This window comes from Bos grunniens, chromosome 3, assembly GCF_055505025.1.
Source record: "Bos grunniens cultivar Pamir isolate PY7600 chromosome 3, Bosgru_T2T1.0, whole genome shotgun sequence".
NCBI lineage: Eukaryota > Metazoa > Chordata > Mammalia > Artiodactyla > Bovidae > Bos > Bos grunniens.
The window spans coordinates 100,841,130-100,862,267 of record NC_141167.1 but is presented as its reverse complement, the minus strand read 5'-3'; the positions used below and the strand labels follow the sequence as shown (position 1 = coordinate 100,862,267).

Below are 21,138 nucleotides of genomic sequence, written 5' to 3'. Positions count from 1 at the left end.
AGGAAATGGCAACCCACTCCAGTCTTGCCTGGGAAATCCTATGGACAGAGGAGCCTGGCTAGTTAGTCTGTAGGGTAGAAAAAGAGTAGGATATGACTTAGGGACTAAACAACAACAAGAAGAAGCAAATAACTGGAAGGGGAGATGCCCAGCTGGTCATGCCCGCTAAACCCCTGCAGCTTCTCCAACCTCTGCTGTCACCAGCAGAACGGAGGACAAGGAGGTCTGATTGGAAATTAATAGTCTGGACTATTTCTGGAAAGAGATAACAAGGATCCAGGAGTTTCCTTCTCTGGCAGTTTAGGATAAAAACCACATTTTGTTACTCTTGCTTCCTCTGAAACAGCCACGTAAACTTGGAGTGTGAGCAGTCCAGATTTGGGAGTTTGGTTGGGAACAGTGAGGAAGGGAAAGGGACGCTATTTGAAGGCAGAGCGAGTCCCTAAAATTCGTGGGTCTTGCCATTCTGGGACGGAGGCGCTGAGGAAGGGGCTGCCTCGTTCAACGTCTCCCTGTCTGTCTTCCCACTTGCCTTCCTGACATCAGTATTACTTTCCTTAGATCCTTTAGTCTTTAACTAGGAGGGGCTGGTGTCATCTCCAGCTGCCCCTGTGACAGCCCCTCCAGCACCCTCACCACCTCTCCCCAGAACCCCGAGTCCCTCCCCATCCTCTTTTTTTCTTCCACCCCCCACCCCCCAACAATGGTCTCTCCCGATGCTCTCTGGTGCGGGGGGGCGGGGGGGGGCGGGGGAGGGCGGGGGGAGGGCGGAGGCGGGGCCGGAGCCCGTGGTGGGGCAGGTCTGCATTGCTGCTTCCCCTGGTACCCAGAGCAGACGCCGCTGCCGCCTGCCCCACTGCCGGGATCCCCGCCCTCACCCAGACTCCCTTATCTGGGGGACTCAGCCCAGGTGAGACCCCTCTCTCAGTTTCTCAGCTCCACCCCGCCCCGGGGCAGCAGCATCCTCGCCTTGCCTTGCAGCCATTTTATCCTCCGATGCTTTGCTTGTGGGGAGGGTGACCGTCCCTCATCAGGGGTGAGGGGATTGCTGGTGGTTTGAATGGACATTTATGGCGGTTGCTGTGCTGATCAGAGAAGGAAATATATATATTTATACATATATATGTGTGGAGGAGGGTTGTTTTTCTCTACCTTAACCAAGCCCATACTACTCTCCTCAGATATTAACGGGGGTGGGGGCTTGTAAGGTGGAATAGGGTTCCCTCAAACTCCAATTCCCAACTCTTCTTGTCCCCCGCCTCCACCTACCCACACCGACACCCCCCCCCCCCCCGCCCCGCGTGATAGATGACCTTGGCTGGGGCGGGAGAATATGCTGCCTCAGTCTGTGCCCCTGGACTTGGGTTGCAGCGGGGGGGGGGGGGGAGAGGGGGGCCGGGGGGGGAGGGGGGGCGGGGGGGTGCGGTTGGGTTTGTGGGGTGTGTGTGGGGAGGCGGTTGGTGGAGGAAGGGCAGATGAAGGAGGGAAGAAAGGGAATGGTGAACGGAAATGTTGGGTAGATAGAGGTGGTGAACAACCAGGCTTGGGGGCACGGTTGGGGGTGGGGCTGGAGGCAGGCAGTCGCTCCGGGGTGGGGGGAAGGGGTGTTGAGTGTTGATGGGCACTAGTCCAGCAGCAGAATCAAGGGTGAGGGGAGGCGCTCGGAGAATGGGTTCAGTCAGTTCTAGGGACTCCGCTCTTACACCAGAGTGGGGCAGGATGGGGAGGGTCGCCGCGGATGCTGGCAGGGGCGGTCTCTATGCCTGTGCGCGTGAAGATCTCCCCTTGCATTCTGGTCCCTGCCACTCCGAATTCCTCCTCGGACATTCTCAGCTGACACCTTGATCTTTTCCCGTCAGAACTGTGGAGACTCCATCTTCCAAACCGTAGGGTAGTATGTAGGCAGGGGTAGTGCAGCCTTGGCTGTTCTGGTGTGGGGATCGAGGCTCAGTTACCCAGCAGTGGTGGGGAGGGGTGCTCCAGCACCTCTCTCCCCCACATCCATGAATGTTTTGATAAGTGATTGCTTTTTAATGACCTTGTCACCTGGGCTAGGGTGGGTTGGGAAATCCAGGTGGCTTCCAAAGTCAGGGGCTTTGATGGAGGTAAGGGGTTCTGAACCTCCCCACCCCACAACCAATCCTGGGCTGACTGAGTTATCCTGAGAGGAGGCCTTTGCTCAGAGTCTCCCGCCTCCCCCCATCCTCTGCAGAAAATCTCCCGGGCATGTTTTCCCATCAGGTGAAGCCAACAGACCTTAAAGGGCCCTGTAACCCTGAATCTTGTCTCCTTTAACCTCTACATCTCCGAGTCTGTCTCCCTCCCACAAGCTTAGCCACCCTGTGCTGCTTTGGGGGCTAAAAATAGCACCGCTTCCTCACCAGCTTGAAGAATTTGTCTTCTTTTTCTCCCTCCTGAGCTCCTGGGCTTGTTGGCCCTGGGGGAGCTGGCTGCTGAGCCTTCACATCCTGCTGTGGCTCCGGGGCCCTCTGTACCCTTCCGGTTCCTCTCAGGGGTGGAGAGTGTAAACAAACACCGAGCGTGGCTCCTCCTGGGCCCATCTGCCTGCGCCAGGGTTTGGGGGGAGATCCTAACTGGGAAGGAAAGGTGAGGCAAGCAAATTGCATGCAGAAAGGGGATTCCACTGTTCCCTCTCTCTAATGGGGGATGGTTTGGGCCTTGAACCACAAGGAAAGAAGGTGACATAGGGGTCACTGGTTCTGGTCATCGTGGTCTACTGCTCACATGTGACCTGAGGGCGTAGGGCTCTGCTTTGCCAGTGCTTCTTTCTGAACTACATAGCATTACTTACCCCTTCTGCCTGGGCCACCGTGTGTGTGTGTGTGTGTGTGTGTGTGTGTGTGTGTGTGTGTGTGTGTGTAAGTGTATGTGTGACATTTAATGAAGGCCCTGGATGGGTGGGAACAGAATGAAGCAGGATATTTTTAGGGGAATGATCTCTGATCAGAATCTAGTCCTGCTTCCTCTGCTTCTATGAAGGAAGAGGGGGTTCTCCCATGCTTGCCTCTGGAGGATGTCTTTTGTGGGGGAGGGGAGGTCCAAGCCCCTTTCATTCTATATCAGCTCCTACGCAATGCGGTATTTATGGACTCCCTTTTCCTTGACTCCTGGAGGAGCAGAAAGGATTAAGGGATTAGAAAAGGAAGCCATGGAGAAAGGAGGTACAGCTATAGACCTTAGATGTCCATGTTGGAAATGTGTTTGATTTTCCACCTCTACCCGGACCAGTGAAAGGGGGCCCATTTATGACATCCTGAAGGAAGGTGGCAAGCCAGTCATCACCTCTTTTTTAGATTTTGGTCTGCCCTTTTCTCCCCATGACCTCAGATTCCACGTCTCCCTTTTTGTGAGTCTTCCATTGTTTGTCTGGAGCAGACAATATAGGTCCAGCTGCTGGCATTTGTTTGAACACAGAGGGGTCTTGGGACTCTGTATTGGGAGGTTACAACAGCATCCAAATGTGACCCCCCCTGCTTTGCCCTTGATGCTTCTTTCACAGTTTTCAATCTAATAGGAAGGAAAGAAACTAATGGAAGGTCTGTTGTGAGATTAAATTATCGCATCAACTTGGAGAAATAGAGATTATTATCCCCAGTTTAAATATAAGGACTCTGAGGCTTAGAGATGTTCAGGAATCTGCTCAAGATCAGTTAGTAAATGGCAGAGCTGGAATTTCAACTTATGTCATCGGATTGTCATGCGCTTTGCACTGAACCAGCTCTCTCCTTGCCAGTATCCCTTTCTGCCATTCACCCTAAAGAGCATCCACAAGTGGCTTTTGTTCTAACGTCTTGTGAGGGAGTGGAGGTCATCTTACCACATTACTGTCACCACAAAGCGTAATAACTAATATTTACTCATCAGTTGTTATGTGCCAGGCACTATGGTAAAGAGCTTATACTCATTATGTCATTTAATCCTTACTTCCCCCTCTTAAATGAGAGGGAACTAAGGCTTTGAGGATCAGAGACATGCTCATGGTCACTTAGTAAGCTGTTGAAGCAGGAAGTCAAATCTAAGTCTGTCTGACTCTGGAAGCTGAGCTTTCACCCGCTGAGCTGCGTTGGGAGAAGACTCCTCCCTGTGAAGCCTACAACCATGGAACCTGAGGAAGGACCATGGAAGCCCCATCTTCAGATGCCATCAGTGGTCTGAAGACAACAGGTTGAAGGATTCAGTTGTCCTTCTTTACGTTCCCCCCAAGCTCTGCTCCCAGTAAGAAACCCAGACCAGACTAGAGAAGGGAGTTTTGGTTTCTCTATTTCCTGTTTTATCCTTGGCAGGTGGGTGGTAAAGCAAAGGGTCTGTTCTTGAAGTGGGGCCAGGGATGAGGAGATGGGCTCTGGGTAGCTGATTGTGACTTTGGAGCAAATCCCATAGGTCTAGTCTCCAAGGTCAAAGTAAGGGACGTATACTGAATGGCCCATAGCAGGCCCAGACAGTCATCCTTTTTTCCTGAGTCGGGCTTGAGGCCAGCAAGCCATCATCTCTGTAACACAAGGCCCAGGTGGGGCTCTGGGTTGGCCGGAGCACTATATTGGCCCTCTTCAGTGTCTTAGGCCTCACAACCTCCTTTTTTCTCCCTCTCATCTTTTTCTAGATCTCCAGAGACTCCTGGAAGAGAAGTAGCAGCCTTTTCTGAGTTATCCTGGCTCCCCAGCTTAGCCTCCCCAACCTAGCTCCCCCTCCCCTTCCAGTACCCTCTCTCCCCCTCTTCCTTCCCAATGCATCCAACTGAACTGGGTGTAGGCCAAAGCTCTTCCCTCCCTTCCCCTCCTAAACCCTCACTGGCCAGATCCTATATTCTATTCTGTGCCCAGAGTTACTCAAACACACTTCATCTAAGTAACTCGGGGAAGTGGTCTTTCTGACTCCACGAGCCCTTGTGCAAAATCAGAATAAGGAAGGGGGGAAGATTCGGTGAAGTAGTCCCAAAGCCCCATCATGGAAGAGGGCTTCAGAGACCGGGCAGCTTTCATCCGTGGGGCCAAAGACATTGCCAAGGAAGTCAAGAAGCATGCAGCCAAGAAGGTGGTGAAGGGTCTGGACAGAGTCCAGGATGAATATTCCCGGAGATCCTACTCCCGCTTTGAGGAGGAGGACGATGATGATGACTTCCCCGCCCCTGCTGATGGCTATTACCGAGGGGAAGGGGCCCAGGATGAGGAGGAAGGTGGTGCATCTAGTGATGCCACTGAGGGCCATGACGAGGATGATGAGATCTACGAGGGGGAATATCAGGGCATCCCCCGGGCAGAGTCTGGGGGCAAAGGCGAGCGGATGGCAGATGGGGCACCCCTGGCTGGAGTGAGGGGGGGCTTGGGTGATGGGGAGGGTCCCCCGGGGGGGCGGGGAGAAGCGCAGCGGCGGAAAGAGCGGGAAGAACTAGCCCAGCAGTATGAAGCCATCCTACGGGAGTGCGGCCATGGCCGCTTCCAGTGGACACTCTATTTCGTGCTTGGTCTGGCACTGATGGCCGATGGCGTCGAGGTCTTCGTGGTGGGCTTCGTGCTGCCCAGTGCTGAGAAAGACATGTGCCTGTCTGACTCCAACAAAGGCATGCTGGGTAAGACACGTTGCGCTCCAGCCCCATCCTGCCCCAAACTCTGGAAAACAGTTCTCTGTGCCTGAGAACTGCTCCTGTCCTCACCACTGCATTCCTGAGGATCCTGGTCCCAAGATACCCCTGGGAGGGCTCAGGGTTCCTCTGTCATGCTCTCCGCCTCCACTCCCCCCACCCTGACACCCTCCTCTAGAGGTTGGGTCATGGTGAGATTGCTTGTGCAAGAGAAAAGGCACATGGGCTGGGGCTTGGGCCTGTAATTGTGGGGTGTCTGCTTAGTTCTGTAGGAGATGGCTGTGATGGGATGGACCCCCATTTAATGTTTCTTCAAAGCCTTTCCTCTTGTTACCCTGATTATTTCCCCTCTTGGGGGGAACAAGAAGGCAGTATCCAAACCCCTTGATTTAAATGAGGAGAGTCAGTTTGGGGTGGTGGGGGGCTGGGAAGAATCCAGCCAGAGAAGCTGGTCACACTTGCTCTTCGTTAGCATTGGGAATGTTCAGGGGCCAGCGAGTGGTCTTTAATGGCCCTTCCTGATGGAGATCCCAAGGGAGGAAATCCCCTAGAAGGGGATCCCTCAGAAGGGATCAGGTCTTGCTCTGTCACCAAGTTGCCACGAGATCTTGGGCAGTTTCCTTCTCCCTCGGGCTGGGCTTCGGCCTGGGTAAAATGCAGAGTTTGGAGCAGATAACTTTTAAGACCAATTCCAACTCTGATTTTATGAAAGAAGAAAGGAACAGGGGAGTTTGGGGACCAGAAGTATTGGAACTGGAAGGAATAAAAAATGGATTTATATGTGGGCTTCCGTGGTAGCTCTGTAAAGAATCTGCCTGTAATGCCGGAGACTGGGGTTTGATCTCTGGGTCGGGAAGTTACCCTGGAGAAGGAAATGGCAACCCACTCCAGTATTCTTTCCTGGAGAATTCCAGGGACTGAAGAGCCTGTGGGCTACAGTCCTTAGGGTCGCAAAGAGTTGGACACAACTGAGCGATTTTCACTTTCACTTTTGTGTGTGTGTGATTTCCTGGGAGGATTGAAGGAATGGAGCCTCTTTCCCAGGGAACATGAGAGACACCTCCTGCCGCTTGGAGGGCATCAAGTAGAGAGGCTAGAGGGGATCCTGGGAGGGTCTGGGAATCTAGGCAGATCCATTTCTCATTCCAGGCAAGCTAGAGATGGGGGTATTGTGTATGCGTGTGTGTGTGTGTGTGTGAGAGACAGCAAGAGAGTAAGAGCGAGCAATAAGGAATGAGAGGGAAAGAAAGGAGAATTCTAGGGCTGTCCCATGTCTGCATCTCTGCCTTTGAACCTCCAGGCTGCAGAGATGACCTTCCGTCTTTGCTCATGTAATGCATCCTCTCTCACTTGATCTCATCTCTGGGTAGACTTAGCTCCTACAAGTCCTTCAGATCCTCTGTCCATGCTGCTGCAGTTTCAGCTCATTTAAATGTCTGGCGAGTGGGAGAACCTTAGTGTGTCTGCTCATATCCCTTCTGCCTCTGTTCTCTTCCTTCAGGCCTCATTGTCTACCTGGGCATGATGGTGGGAGCCTTCCTCTGGGGAGGGCTGGCTGATCGGCTGGGTCGAAGACAGTGTCTGCTCATCTCACTCTCAGTCAACAGTGTCTTCGCCTTTTTCTCATCTTTCGTCCAGGGTTATGGCACTTTCCTTTTCTGCCGTCTCCTTTCTGGGGTCGGGTGAGTGTTCCCCTCGTGAGTCCCTGGAAGGCAGGGCTGCGCCTTGGTTGCTGTTATACCTCTAGGGCCCTACATAGTGCCAGGCACACCAGCTATACCTCAAATATGTGTGAACGGAATGAATGAAATCCTCTCCCTTCAGGCCAGTTTCTCCCTGTCCAGGACCTGTCTACTATCTGTCCAGATTGTCATTCCATATCTGGTTCACTCCCGAGTCCTCCACCCTACCTTTTAGTCCCATTCTGAGCCTGGTTCCCTCAAGAGACCCAGTAGGGCTCAACTTCACCACTGGGTATCTGTGGTTATCCCCTTCCCAGAGCATAAATATTTCCTGCATTCAACAACAAACCTTGTTCATACCCACACCTGCCAGAACTCTGAATGCCTGAGCCACCCAACTTCTACACTTCCTCTGCCACCTGCATGTCCCCTTTGCATAGTCTCCCAGCTCTCTTCTGGCCTGCTTCCTCAGATTCCTCTTGCTCTTCTTCCTTTGGGATTTCCCCTCTTTTCTGAATATCGGCTCTCCCTTCCAACTCTGTAGTCATCTTCAAGATTCAATGTTTGTTCCTTCTCATTCCCTGAGACGTGCCTGCCTGTTTCCTAGGATCCCAAGGGTCCCAAGACAAAGGATCCTAGGGTCCCAAGGATGGGTGCCTGATGGCTGGTGGTGAGGGAGCTTATAGGGCATGGTGGTGAGGAGTTTCTCTTTAAAAGGTTCAGAAGATGAAAGGGACTTGGGGATCCAGAGCGCTGGGGTATGGAATCAGGAATATAGCCATTTTCCAACGCTGAATTCTTGCAATGCCCTTCAGGATCGGAGGGTCCATCCCCATCGTCTTCTCCTATTTCTCGGAGTTTCTGGCACAGGAGAAACGTGGGGAGCATTTGAGCTGGCTCTGCATGTTTTGGATGATTGGTGGAGTGTACGCAGCTGCTATGGCCTGGGCCATCATCCCCCACTATGGTGAGCAGCCCCCAGAAAATGTACCCCAGACTCTGTCTCTCCTCTCCTGTGCTCCCTATGGTAGGACCCTACAGCCTCTGGCCTCTCTGCTGACGCTGTGACTCTGTCCTTGCCAGGGTGGAGCTTTCAGATGGGGTCTGCTTACCAGTTCCACAGCTGGAGGGTCTTTGTCCTCGTCTGCGCTTTCCCTTCTGTGTTTGCCATTGGGGCTCTGACCACACAGCCTGAAAGCCCCCGTTTCTTCCTGGAGGTGAATGGGGCTGGGGCTGGGCTCGGGGGTGGGCAACAGGGGCTCCTGCATTCAAACACCCACCATGGGCTGGGTCTGGTCCACGTGGCAGCCTTCCTTTCCTAGGGTCCAAGGTCTGGGGGGCCTTGATCTCACTTCCTTTGTCTTAGAATGTATTTCCAGAGGAGTTCTGTGGGTGTTAAAACCAGAGGACCTGCTTCACCATGGGTGGCTTAGGGTTTTGCAGGCAGGGGTCCTGACCCTGGCCCTGACTTTACGGTTCAAAAGAGGATCCTACAGCCCACCCCCTCCCACTTTATCCTGACCCAGCAGGGTGAGGACGCTCCTCCTGCTCTGACTACATACTCACAGACCATCTTCATTTCCCTCGTTTTCAGTTTCTCTTTCCATTGTGCCAAGGGATCCCCAACTCTTGCCCAAGCCTGGTTATCTCTTGCTGTGCTCCCCCTTGGGCTCTTTGGGAGTGCTTGGTGGGTGTGCCCCTAGGTCAGGTTGAGAGAGGGGGATCTGTAGCCCTGGGTCAGGGAAGGGCTGACCCAGATGTGGGGATTGTTTCTGTGGCTCTAGAATGGGAAGCATGATGAGGCCTGGATGGTACTGAAGCAGGTCCATGACACCAACATGCGAGCCAAGGGGCATCCTGAGCGAGTCTTCTCGGTAAGCCACAGTCTTCCACGTGCCCACACCTGGCCCCTCCCTGGACTCCTCCCCCGACTCACGCCCACCTTCCTAGGCCGCACTGAGATCTCAGTGGGATCTCTCAGGGTATCATGTCTCCCTCCCATTTCCCACTCTGCTACCGCAGGAGAAACTGGGGTACTTGGAAGGGCTGGAAAGTACAGACTAAGTGACTGCTCACTCCTTCTTTTGACCCCAGGTAACCCACATTAAGACAATTCATCAGGAGGATGAGTTGATTGAGATCCAGTCTGACACAGGGGCCTGGTACCAGCGCTGGGGGGTCCGGGCCTTGAGCCTGGGAGGGCAGGTAATGAGGGCGGGGATGGTGGAGAGGTGGAGAGGAGGGCAGGGCTGGAGCTTGGGGGTGGGGGTGATGCGTGAACTGGAGGGAGCTGGTAGGGGCAGAAAAACTGGGATCTGGAGGTGCTAGAACTACTGGCTGGCAGCCGCTGTATGACTTTGTCCTATTCCGCCTAGGTCTGGGGGAATTTCCTCTCTTGTTTTGGTCCAGAATACCGCCGCATCACTCTGATGATGATGGGTGTGTGGTTCACCATGTCATTCAGGTGAGGAGCTGGGTGGGGTGGGTCGGAAGTGCTGGATGTGATGGTCTGTGGGTTGGGAGAGAGGTGGAGAAAATGGAAATGAAGGGGATGAATAATGAGGGAAGGTGCTGTTTGGATCCCCTCTGATAGTCCACCCGGCTCCTCTACCTCACTCCTTAATCCAACAAACTTATATTATAGGCAGAACAGTATTAAGTTTCTGTTCTGTGCCAGGTACTCTGCTGGGATGGAATAGATGTGGTCTCAGTCCTCATGGAATTTACATCTTGGTCTAGGAGCTAGACAAACTAGCTGTAATAAGGAGTGCCCTGGTGGGAGATGTGCACTGGGAACAGGCTTCCCAGCCCAGATTGCTGGTAGGCTGGAGAGGGGCTCTAAGTCCTGAAGGAGGAATAGGAGTTAGGCTGAGGGTGGGATGGAGAGACTGTTTTACACAAAAGGTAGAGCAAATGCCTGGGAGGTAAGAAGTAATAGGCAGGAGGGTTAGAAGAACCTGAAGTCCCACAGAACCACAGCAGTTGGTGAAAGATGAGATGAGGTGAGAGATGAGGCTGGGGAGGTGAGCATGGTCCTAACATGGGCTGACTCCTCTGTTTCTTTCTCCTTCTGGACTGTGTGGTTCTAATCCATGAGCCCTGATTCCATTGCCCTTGACGCTTCAGCTACTATGGCCTGACTGTCTGGTTTCCCGACATGATCCGCCATCTCCAAGCGGTGGACTATGCAGCCCGCACCAAAGTGTTCCCTGGGGAACGTGTGGAGCACGTGACTTTTAACTTCACCTTGGAGAATCAGATCCACCGAGGGGGACAGTACTTCAATGACAAGTATGTGGGGATCTTTGAGCTTCACCCCTTCCACCCCTCCTACCCTTTGCCTTTTTTGTGAGTCTGGGGGTTCAGAGACAAGCTGTTTGGGGGCAAAGACCCGTGGTTCTTCTCAACCCTGCAGCTTCCTGTCTTACTTCACTGTTACTTCACGAGTGTTGGAGGAGGGTGTAAGAATGAGGGGAAGGTGGCTTTCATCATCCTGGCTTTACAGGTTCATTGGGCTACGTCTGAAGTCAGTGTCCTTTGAGGACTCCCTGTTTGAGGAGTGTTACTTCGAGGATGTCACATCCAGCAACACATTTTTCCGCAACTGCACGTTCATCAACACCGTGTTCTATAACACTGGTAAGGTGGGATGGCTAGAGGCTGACAGACCAAAGGATTGGGTGGACCCTGAGCTGGAGAAAGGGAACCTTCTTCATTCCCTAACTCAGGGTTCTCAAGCTGAGCTCTTCAGAGCCTTGGAGGTAATAGGGGGGTCTGTTAGTTACTACTAATAATTACAACAATCTAATGGTAATTGATCATTTTTCTGTAATAAGTAGAACATCTGACGAAAACATCAAGTTTGTTTGCTTTTGGCTAGAATTGAAACAACTCAATATTGTGATATTAATGCACTTTTGAAGAGGGCAAAATCATTCAAAAGAGCAGCCTTGGGAAAAAAAGAAAAACAATCCTTTTCTTTAACAGGGATTGTCAAACTATATGCACATGAAATGCTGGTTTTGTGAGCTAGACTCAGGTTTCCCACCTCTAAATGGAGTGCTGAATGAGTTTTCCTATCTTGCAGAAAAAAAATGGATAGGATTCTAAGGCTTTTTAATATTTGCTCAGTAATTTGTCCTAAACTTATGGCTCTGCTACTGCTTAGAGTAGACAAAAAGAATGAACAAGAAATCAGTAGACATCATTAGGAGAAAACATAGCAACAGCCAAGCACACTGTTTCATTTGGTAAACTATGGTCATTTTGTGGCACAAAAGGATCCTAGCTCCTATGGTGTTTTGCCATAGTGTTCTGACTGATTCTGAGAGCCCCACCTGCTAAACCCCTCAAAGGCAGAGCCCTGAGCATAAGCAATAGCAGCCTCCCTCTCACATGTGCCATGATTGTCTGCCTGTCTTGGTCTTCGCCCCCAGACCTGTTTGAGTACAAGTTTGTGAACAGCCGTCTGGTGAACAGCACATTCCTGCACAACAAGGAGGGCTGCCCCCTGGACGTGACGGGGACGGGTGAAGGCGCCTACATGGTGTATTTTGTCAGCTTCTTGGGGACGCTGGCTGTGCTTCCTGGGAACATTGTGTCTGCTCTGCTCATGGACAAGATTGGCAGGCTCCGAATGCTTGGTAAGGGGGAGAGGCTGGGTGGCGGTGTGTCAGAACTGACTAGGAGGCCAGGGGAGGGCATGGCGGTCACTGGGCTTCTCACCTTAGTCTGCGGAAAGCTTAGCCAGAGAAGGGTCTGTGTCTCACGTCTTCTCCTTGGAGGGAGTGGGGGGAGGTGGGGGCTGCATGACCAGGCGGGGTCTGGTGAGGAAGCTCCTCTGGGGATAGGAGGTGGGCAGAATAGCAAGTCTAGGATACAGGCTTTGGGGTCATGGGTTTTGAATCTCAGCTCCACTGCATTTTAGGTAAGTTACTCACCTCTGTGAACCCAGCTGTCTCATCTGCAACATGGCAGGGATGACAGTACCTCTTAGGAGGCTGACTTATTAGTAATGTATGTAAACCATCCAATTGTTTGGTGCATAGCTTGCACCGAGGAATGGTTGGTACTGATACTGTTAATAAAAAGACAATGTAGGTGAGGTTGGAGATGAGGGAGAAGCCTTCCTTTTGGGTACCCTGGCAAAGAAAGTGTCTCATCCTGGTCGAAGGGACAGAGTGGGCTGTGGGTGGCTTTCATCATGGCCACGCTCATGCTGCTTTCTTCCTCCCTGGCTCCAGCTGGCTCCAGCGTGATGTCCTGTGTCTCCTGCTTCTTCCTGTCTTTCGGGAACAGTGAGTCCGCCATGATCGCTCTGCTCTGCCTTTTCGGGGGGGTCAGCATCGCATCCTGGAACGCGCTGGACGTGTTGACTGTTGAACTCTACCCCTCGGACAAGAGGTAACAGGCGTGTGGTGGGGGCAGGGCAGCAGGTTTAGGGCTCAGAGGGCAGGACAGAAACGGGGTGAGGAAGGGGGCTGATGGGGAAGGCATCTTTAGGGGTAAAAGGGTACATATTCCCCTTGAGTTTCTCTTCTAAAAGCTGGTAGCATTTTTTTTTTTTTAAGCTGGTAGCTTTTATATTCACTCCTTGAAGTCTTAACTATTAACCTAATTTTTTGGTGTCCCTTCCCCCTTGCCTCCCAATTTATCTGTATTCCCTGGTTTGTACCCCTCCTCTCTAATTGCTCCATTCTTCCTCTCCCTCTTGGACACTGCTGGCCCTCTCCTTTACCTGCCCCTCTTCCCCCACAAATCCTCCCATGCCCCGTCCTTTGTCTCCCTCCCCGGCCCCTCCATCTCATTTGCTGTGCTGGGGGACTCCTGAGCAGAACCACAGCCTTCGGCTTCCTGAATGCCCTGTGTAAGCTGGCAGCTGTGCTGGGGATCAGCATCTTCACGTCCTTTGTGGGAATCACCAAGGCTGCCCCCATCCTCTTTGCCTCCGCTGCCCTTGCCCTCGGGAGTTCTCTGGCCCTGAAGCTGCCCGAGACCCGGGGGCAGGTGCTGCAGTGAGGGAATCTCGGGCTTTGCGGGTGGCAGGCACACTGTGAGACCAACAATTCCCTCTTCCCGTTCCCTGCCCTGCCATCCTGGCTGCCAGAGCCCTCGTTCCCCGCCTCCTGTTTAGTGTCTTAGCCATGTATGCGTGAGTGTGTGTGTGTGTATGTATGTGTGTGCATGTGTGAGACCCCGTGGGCAGGGACTACCGGGAAGGCTCCTCCATCCTAGATTTGGGGTGTAGCTCTGTTTCCCACCTCCTACCACCCCTGACTTTGCACAAGAGAAGGCTTGGCCCCACCCTTCTCCCCCAGTGTTAGTGAGAGGCCCTTGCTCTTCCCAGCTCCTGGGGCTTTTCCCCCTTATTCCCTCTGCCTGGGCTCTGGCGGAAACCACAAGCAGGTGGTTATGCAGGGGGCTAGGGCTTGATATAGACCATGGACCAAAAGAACTTAGAGTTGGAAGGGCCTAGAGTGCCCTCTCATGCCTCCTGTTGGATGCTGGGAAAGTAGCAATAAACCTCAGCCCCCTGGCCTCCAGTTCCCCCTCAATTTGGGCTACAAGCCTGAATTTTATGAAATTAGCTTTCTGATTCTTATTTATTTATATATTAAGTTCTGAGGCAGCTCAGCAGGACTGTGTGTGTGTGAATGCTTGTGTACACTTATGTATGTGTGTGTGTGTGTGTATGTGTGTGCTGTGGGGTGGGGGTGTCATTATACTGTCCTAAAATACAAGCCAAGGGTAATTTCAGTGGACACACACACAGGTACCTGCTCCCCACAGTACCTCCCCTAATCTCGTTTCTGAGCCTGGCCTGGGTGGCAGGAGCCTCGGCAGGCTGGGAGAAGAGTCTCACAGTCTAGGAACAGCCAAGGGCACCTGACAAAGTTCATCTCCTCCCCATCTCTCAAGAAGCACAGGCCTCCTCTGGAGTGAGAGGCTCTCCCTACACAGCACAGACGGGAACAGCACAGCTGCCCTCCCACCTCGACTGTCTCCTCACCGGCAGAGGAGCAGGGGAGGGGAAGAAACCAGTATGTGGTCAAACCAGCAGATCAAAAGCACAAGGAGCTGGGGTAGGGCAGGAACCGGGCTTTCCTAGCAACTCCTGCACAGTGGGAAGAGTTTCAGCAGTAAGCCAGGGACCCCTAATGCAGGACCAGAAGCCTCAGTTTCCTCATCTCACCCTCCCCACAGGATAGCCCGTGTAGGTTAAGCTGCCCCTGCCCCCCGCCCCCGCCCCGTGTGGTTGCTTTCTTGGGTGCCCCCGTCCTCCACCCCCAACACTGTAGCTGTGATGTGTTGTAGTTTTTAGCTGTTTGTAAATGTTAAAAAGTTAAAAGGAAAAAAGTGAAAACAAACAAAAAAAGAAAATCCAAATTCAGCCGCCTCATGCTGCGTCTGGTGCCCCCACCCTATGGTCACTCCCATTTTGTAAAAGTGAACCAGGTGGTGACTGTTTAACTCTCTGATGTCTGTGCTCAAAGAACTGCCTTCTCCAGTGCCCAGTGTATGAGTGTGCACCCTCTCTCTTCACCCTTCACTTGCTGGACGCAGCCCTCTCCCCTGCACCTCCCTGGAGGGACCCATCCATCTCCCTTACTCTCCTGGGGAACCCTAAATCCAACTCTGTTGATGTAAAAAAAAATAAATGAAAAATACTGATGAAAAATAAAAAGGAAACAAATCCTTCAAACCTAAAATGGCTATGTCTGCTTCTTCGCCTCTACCTACATCCAACTTTGTTCTGCCTCCTGAGGCAGAAGATGGTGAGCTGGAAAAACAACTCCTTTCTCCAAACTGAAGGCCAGAGTAACACGATGCATCACATTTACTTCCTGAGTTGGCCTCTATGCTGACCTTTCCACTTTTATAGATAGAGGGTCCTCATAGTCTCCTAGTTTCGAAAACTTGGGGTAATGTCCTACAACTTAATAGCAAAACAACTAATAACCTGATTTAAAAATGGGCTAAAGACTTGAGTAGCCATTTTTCCAAACACATAAAATGACCAAGAGGTACTGTTCAGTCGTATCTGACTTCTTTGCAACCCCATGCAGAGCAGCACGCCAGGCTTCCCGTCCTTCATTATTGCCCAGTTTGCTCAAACTCACGTCCATTGAGTCGATGCCATCCAACCCTCTCATCCTCTGTTGCCTTCTTCTCCTGCCCTCCATCTCTCCCAGCAACAGGGTCTTTTGCAGTGAGTCGGCTTTTCACATCAGGTGGCCAGTAGGTATATATGTATATAAAAAATGCTCAATGTCACTAATCATCAGGGAAGTACAATAAAAACCTTAATGAAATACCACCTCATACCTGTCAGGATAGCTATTTATATATATATATATATATATATATATTTTATATATATATATATATATATATATAATATAGTGAGTGAAGTCGCTCAGTCATGTCCGACTCTTTGCGACCCCACGGACTGTAGCCTACCAGGCTTCTCCATCCATAGCATTTTCCAGGCAAGAGTACTGGAGTGGGTTGCCATTTCCTTCTCCAGGGGATATTCCCGATCCAGGGATCAAACCCAGGTCTCCGGGATGGCAGGCAGATGCTTTACCCTCTGAACCACCAGGGAAGCCCCCAAATAATATATATATTATATAAAGTATTACTGAAGATGGGGAGATATTGGAACCCCTGCACACTGTTGGTGGGAATACAAAATGGTGCAACCACTCTGGAAAATACGGAAGTTTCTCAAAAATAGAACTACCATATGATCCAGCAATCCCACTTCTGGGTATTTACCCAAAAGAACTGAAATCAGGATCCTGGAGAAGTGTTAGGACTCTCATGTTCATTGCAGCATTATCACAATAGCTAAGATGTGGAAACAACCTGAATTGACAAATGCCTGGATAAGGAAAAATTAATATATACAAACAATGAAATACTCGCCAGCCTTAAAAAAAGGAAATTCGGCTGTGATAAATCATGAGGACGTTATGCTAAGTGAAATAAGCCAGCCACAGAAAGATAAATATGCATGATTCTACTTATATGAGTTATCTATAATAGCTGAATAGAATCAGTGGGATGTTGGCTGCTAGGGGCAGGATGGGGTGGAGGGGAGAGGGAAGTAGGGAATTATCAATCAACAGACCTTAAGTTTCAGCTAAGCAAGATGATTAAACTCTAGAGATCTGCTGTATGACATTGTACTTGTAGTCAGTGATAATGTATCATACACTTAAACATTTGTTAAGAAGGCAGATCTCATATTAAGTTTTTGCTATAATAAAATAATATTCACAAAAACAAATTTAAAAAAATCTAAAAACTCCACAAATGAAAACAAATAAAAACTTGGGAGTGATATTTCTTGAGAACAGAACCAACTTCACTCCAAATCCTTTTGTGTTTTTTTAAAATATAGATTCCAGATTCCATTCTTGATTTGTGGATTCAGAATCCTTTTTTTGGAAAAGAGGTGACCTAGAATCCATATTTTAAACAAGCTCCCTTGGGAATTCTTACCTGTGAAGAAATCTAAAAACCCTGCCTGAGGGTTACCATTGACTCCCCTCTCACTGAAGTCCATTTCAGTTCTAATCAAATCCTTTTGGTTTTTTAAAAATGATAGCTCTCAAATCAACTCCTTCCTTTCCATTTCAACAGCTAACCTCTCAGCCAAAGTTCTGCCTTCACCATTGGTTACTCTCCATGCCTCCAATTCCCTATGACAACCGACTAACATCACTGCCCCCAAATGCTCTTTGCCATCCTTTTCTCAAAACTCTTCAATGATGACTCCCTACCGCCCAACCAGATGCAGTCTAAACTCCTTAGCCGGAAATGGTGGATAAATGTTAACCAAGCCTTTTCTTTACTAAGTTCGATCTCTACACAGAGATCATCAGAAAATTGCTTATCTAGACATTACTTGTTCCCCTCAGAATTATGACAACGTTTGGAAGGCTCATAAGAAAAAGGGCTTTGTAAAGTTTTCTCCATCTTCTATACTCATTTCCTAGGTTATAATCTTTTCACTGCTTTAGTGTTTGTTTTTTTAAAGATTTTTTTCCTCATGAGAAATGCAAATCCTTTTGGAAATGGACAGGTTGTTAGAAAGCCAAACATCCCCTAAGTTTGAAGTTCAAACGCATCCGTAATTGCTGTTTTGTCCAATAACTCTGCCCAGTCCAGCTTCTTTGCCCTTGCTTGGGCTCTTTCCCCTGTTAGCAGCAACTTTCCTCTCTTTTCTGGCTTAACGAAGCTCTTTCTGACTATGCCTAGGCTTCAAGTATCTTTCTTTTCCGAAGAACATCTGTAGCACTGACAGCAGGCCATTAACACCACTGCAATTCACCTCATATGATAATTTCTCTTTTAATGTACAGGATTACTAGTAACTTATATAAAGTCTGGCGATTCCCTAGTCACAATTTAAAATGAAACAACTGGGCAGCTTTTCCTGAATAGTAGGGATTGTCCCCTCTTCTTAGCTTAACCTTAACGTGAAATGAATTACTCTCTCCTGAGAATAGGCATATGCTGGTTAAACGGGCATATTACATTACTCGTTTCTAACAAATACCAGACTGTATTAAATGGAAGAAAGCCCCAGTAGTTTATTCTCACGAAACCCGCTTGAATCCTGGTCCTCCCTCTCTCCAAGTCCAGGGTTAGTTTCGACTTTTCTTGCTCCCACCTAGGCAGGGGGGACTTGTGTCTAGTTGAGGGTTCTCTTTCCATTGGGCGGGGGTCCGCGCCTGTATGGCCAGGGCGTGGACTGGCCCAGCCAGCTCTTCTGACAGAGCCGCATGGACCAGCCGATGCCTTTGTAGCGGGCTCAGTCCCTCAAAGCGAGAGCTCACCACCGCCACGCGGAAATGGGTCTCACTGCCCGGTGGGACCGCGTGGCCGCCGCTCTCATTACGCAGCTCCAGCACTTCGGGGTTCAGGGCCTGCTCCAACTTCGTGCGAATGGCAGCCTCGACGGGACCGATGACCCCTGATCCCGCACTGCCCCGGGACATACAGACGCGGCTGGCCATGGAGAACAGGCGTACGACCAGCTGCCCACTCAGCATCGGCTACGGCAGAGACAAAGACGGGAGCAGTGAGGGTCAGGGCCTCGCTCTTGGTACCAGCGTCTCAAACACCCTAGCCCCCGCCTCCGGCCAACGTCCACCCTGGGAGCCCGTCTAGACGCCAGTGAGATGCGAGGCACCGCCCCTCTCCTCTGTGTGACGTTGGGAGATTGTGGCCTCCGCCGAGAGCAGGTGAAGGGCGGCGATGATTAGAGAGAGCCCGCGCTTCTAAGGGTTTTCGCAAAGAATGAGCTGGAGGTTCCAAGAGTAGGGTATGTGCAACTCCGGGCTTTTGGTTGAGCCGCTGTCCCTGTGCCCCCTCCCTGAACCCCAAACTGGACCCTTTCTACCTCGTACTCAGGCTTGGCTACCGCAGTTCCCTCTCTGGGACGGAACTCCTGACAAGCCGGGCGAATGCAGATCTCGCGTCCAGAGGCACTCTGGGAAATGGAGTTCTCGCTACGCGATAGACCAGGCAGGTGAGGGCTCCCGGGAACTGTAGTCTCTGTTTGTCTCTTGAGGTCGTGCGTGCGTACGTGTATGCTCAGTCTCTTTAGTGGTGTCTTTGCGACTCTTTGCGTCCCTAAGGACTGCAGACCGCCAAGTTCCTCTGTCCATGGGGTTCTCCAGGGTAGACTGTTGGAGCGGGTTGCCGTGCCCTTCTCCAGGGGATCTTCCCCATCCAGGGATGGAACCCAGGTCTCCCGGAATAGCAGCAGTAGCAGTGTTTGTCGCTCAGTCGTGTCCGACTCTTGGAGACCCCATGAACTGTAGCCCGCCAGGCTCCTCTATCTAGCCCAACACTTTTATATACAAGAAAATGGAAGTCCATTTCCTTTATCGAATACATAATTATTGTGCGCTGCTGCTGCTGCTGCTGCTGCTAAGTCACGTCAGTCGTGTCCGACTCTGTGAGACCCCATAGACGGCAGCCCACCAGGCTCCCCTGTCCCTGGGATTCTTCAGGCAAGAACACTGGAGTGGGTTGCCATTTCCTTCTCCAATGCATAAAAGTGAAAAGTGAAAGGGAAGTCGCTCAGTCGCGACCCCATGGACTGCAGCCCACCAGGCTCCTCTGTCCATGGGATATTCCAGGCAAGAGCACTGGAGTGGGGTGCCATTGCCTTCTCCATATATATAAATATATAGGCTTTCCCGGTGGCCCAGTGGTAAAGAATCCACCTGCTTATGCAGGAAATGCAAGAGACTCGGGGTTTGATCCCTGGCTGGGGAAGCTACCCTGAAGTAGGAAGTGGCAACCCACTCCAGTATTCTTACCAGGATAATTCCGTGGACAGAGGAGCCCTGTGGTCTACAGTCCATAGGGTAACAAAGAGTTGGACGTGACTGAGTGACTGAACATGTACTTTATGTATACCTGTATACTTAAAAAGTGTATTTGTATACTTTTTCAGAAAATAAATTGCAGATAGCATGACATTTCATCCCTAGGTACTCTAATACATATCTCCTCCTAATAAAAGGGATATTCTCTTATAGAAAAATACCCTTATCACACTAAAAATTTTTTTTTAACATAATGTCAATTGCAAGGTTAGTATAATGAACACCCCATTTATCCTTCATCTATATTTACTAACACTTTTCCATATTTGCTTTTTAATCTCTTTGAATATGTGTATCAGTTCAGTTCAGTTCAGTTCAGTCGCTCAGTCATGTCCGACTTTTTGTGACTCCATGAATCGCAGCACGCCTGGCCTCCCTGTCCATCACCAACTCCTGGAGTTCACTCAGACTCATGTCCATCGAGTCGGTGATGCCATCCAGCCAACTCATCCTCTGTCGTCCCCTTCTCCTCCTGCCCCCAATCCCTCCCAGCATCAGACTCTTTTCCAATGAGTCAACTCTTCGAATGAGGTGGCCAAAGTACTGGAGTTTCAGCTTTAGCATCATTCCTTCCAAAGAACACCCAGGACTGATCTCCTTCAGAATGGACTGGTTGGATCTCCCTGCAGTCCAAGGGACCCTCAAGAGTCTTCTCCAACACCACAGTTCAAAAGCATCAATTCTTCAGCGCTCAGCTTTCTTCACATATGTGTATACATAATAAAAATAAAAACTGTTACCATTTTTGTTGAATCATTTGAGAGTTGAAAATCTTTATACTTCATTGCTGTATACTTCAGCATATATCTTCTAAGACAAGGACATTTTCCTATATAACCACAATACCATTACCACACCTAAGACATTTAACATTTGTTCAATACTATTATCTAATATACAGTTGATATTCAAATCTCCCCAGTTGTCTCATTAGTGCCTTTATTTTTTGAAAGTCAGTCAAGGATCATGCATTGCATTTAGCCATCTTTAAATCTGTATTTTGCAAAGTTCCTTGGCTTCAGTGTGAGAACTATAAAGGAGGTAATGACACAAGCAGGAAGACCAGTTTAGAGGTTTGTGTAGCAATCTAGGTGAGAATGTTGATGTCTTGGACCATGGTGGTGGTGGAGGTGGAGACGGAAAGAAATTGTGGGTAATTATGGGAGGGACAGTATGAAGGATAATTATCAGCTTTGGGCATCAAGATGGATGGCATTTGTTCCCTAAGATACAGAATTTTGGAAGAAGGGTTGGAAGGGTGGGGAAGGGGGAGATTGGTGTCCAATTCTTTTTGGACTTGAGTTTGTAGTGTCTTTATGATATCCAAGAAGAGATGTCATGTTGGATATATGGTTCTGTGTGTGTATGCATTTTATTTTTAACTTTTTCTTAAGTGCTTTCAGAGCTACAGAAATTACAAATAACTACAAATAGTACAAATAATTCT

At 50.2% G+C, this 21,138-nt stretch overlaps 2 protein-coding genes and 1 long non-coding RNA gene across 9 annotated transcripts; 2 read left to right on the top strand and 1 right to left on the bottom strand.

The window, feature by feature from the left end:
• The first annotated feature begins 773 nt into the window (after window positions 1–773).
• Window positions 774–14,990, top strand: SV2A (synaptic vesicle glycoprotein 2A). 4 transcript variants are annotated; one of them, XM_086392360.1, is made up of 13 exons: window positions 774–910; window positions 4,622–5,587; window positions 7,101–7,281; window positions 8,097–8,248; window positions 8,365–8,498; window positions 9,066–9,155; window positions 9,376–9,486; window positions 9,657–9,745; window positions 10,408–10,572; window positions 10,787–10,920; window positions 11,718–11,924; window positions 12,525–12,684; window positions 13,116–14,990. In XM_086392360.1, exons 2-13 carry the CDS (start codon window positions 4,966–4,968, stop codon window positions 13,297–13,299), a joined length of 2,229 nt encoding a protein of 742 aa, XP_086248486.1. In that variant the 5' UTR covers window positions 774–910; window positions 4,622–4,965; the 3' UTR covers window positions 13,300–14,990. The 4 variants fall into 4 exon arrangements, with proteins under 4 accessions (XP_086248486.1, XP_086248489.1, XP_086248487.1 ...); XM_086392361.1 differs by lacking the exons at window positions 774–910; window positions 8,365–8,498 and having other exon boundaries at window positions 4,771–5,587; XM_086392363.1 differs by lacking the exons at window positions 4,622–5,587; window positions 7,101–7,281; window positions 8,365–8,498 and having other exon boundaries at window positions 829–910.
• A 2,867-nt stretch (window positions 14,991–17,857) lies between these two features.
• BOLA1 (bolA family member 1) lies at window positions 17,858–18,786 on the bottom strand. The gene is made up of 2 exons (XM_086392359.1): window positions 18,695–18,786; window positions 17,858–18,347 (listed from the first exon to the last, which is right to left on the bottom strand). The coding sequence occupies exon 2, from the start codon at window positions 18,342–18,344 to the stop codon at window positions 17,937–17,939; it is 408 nt and encodes a 135-aa protein (XP_086248485.1). The 5' UTR covers window positions 18,345–18,347; window positions 18,695–18,786; the 3' UTR covers window positions 17,858–17,936.
• LOC147376383 (uncharacterized) lies at window positions 18,471–20,444 on the top strand. 4 transcript variants are annotated; one of them, XR_015160936.1, is made up of 3 exons: window positions 18,471–18,616; window positions 18,706–18,823; window positions 20,184–20,444. It is a non-coding gene; the product is annotated as an uncharacterized LOC147376383 (long non-coding RNA). The 4 variants fall into 4 exon arrangements; XR_015160935.1 differs by having other exon boundaries at window positions 18,481–18,616; window positions 19,991–20,444; XR_015160938.1 differs by having other exon boundaries at window positions 18,486–18,616; window positions 20,054–20,444.
• The last annotated feature ends 694 nt before the right edge of the window (window positions 20,445–21,138 follow it).

Coding starts and splice junctions, on each gene's coding strand:
- SV2A (XM_086392360.1), top strand. CDS start 4,966: ATGGAAGAGGGCTTCAGAGACCGGGCAGCTTTCATCCGTGGGGCCAAA. Junction 10,573..10,786: donor GGACAGTACTTCAATGACAA/GTATGTGGGGAT, acceptor CTGGCTTTACAG/GTTCATTGGGCTACGTCTGA. Junction 10,921..11,717: donor CACCGTGTTCTATAACACTG/GTAAGGTGGGAT, acceptor CTTCGCCCCCAG/ACCTGTTTGAGTACAAGTTT.
- BOLA1 (XM_086392359.1), bottom strand. CDS start 18,344: ATGCTGAGTGGGCAGCTGGTCGTACGCCTGTTCTCCATGGCCAGCCGC.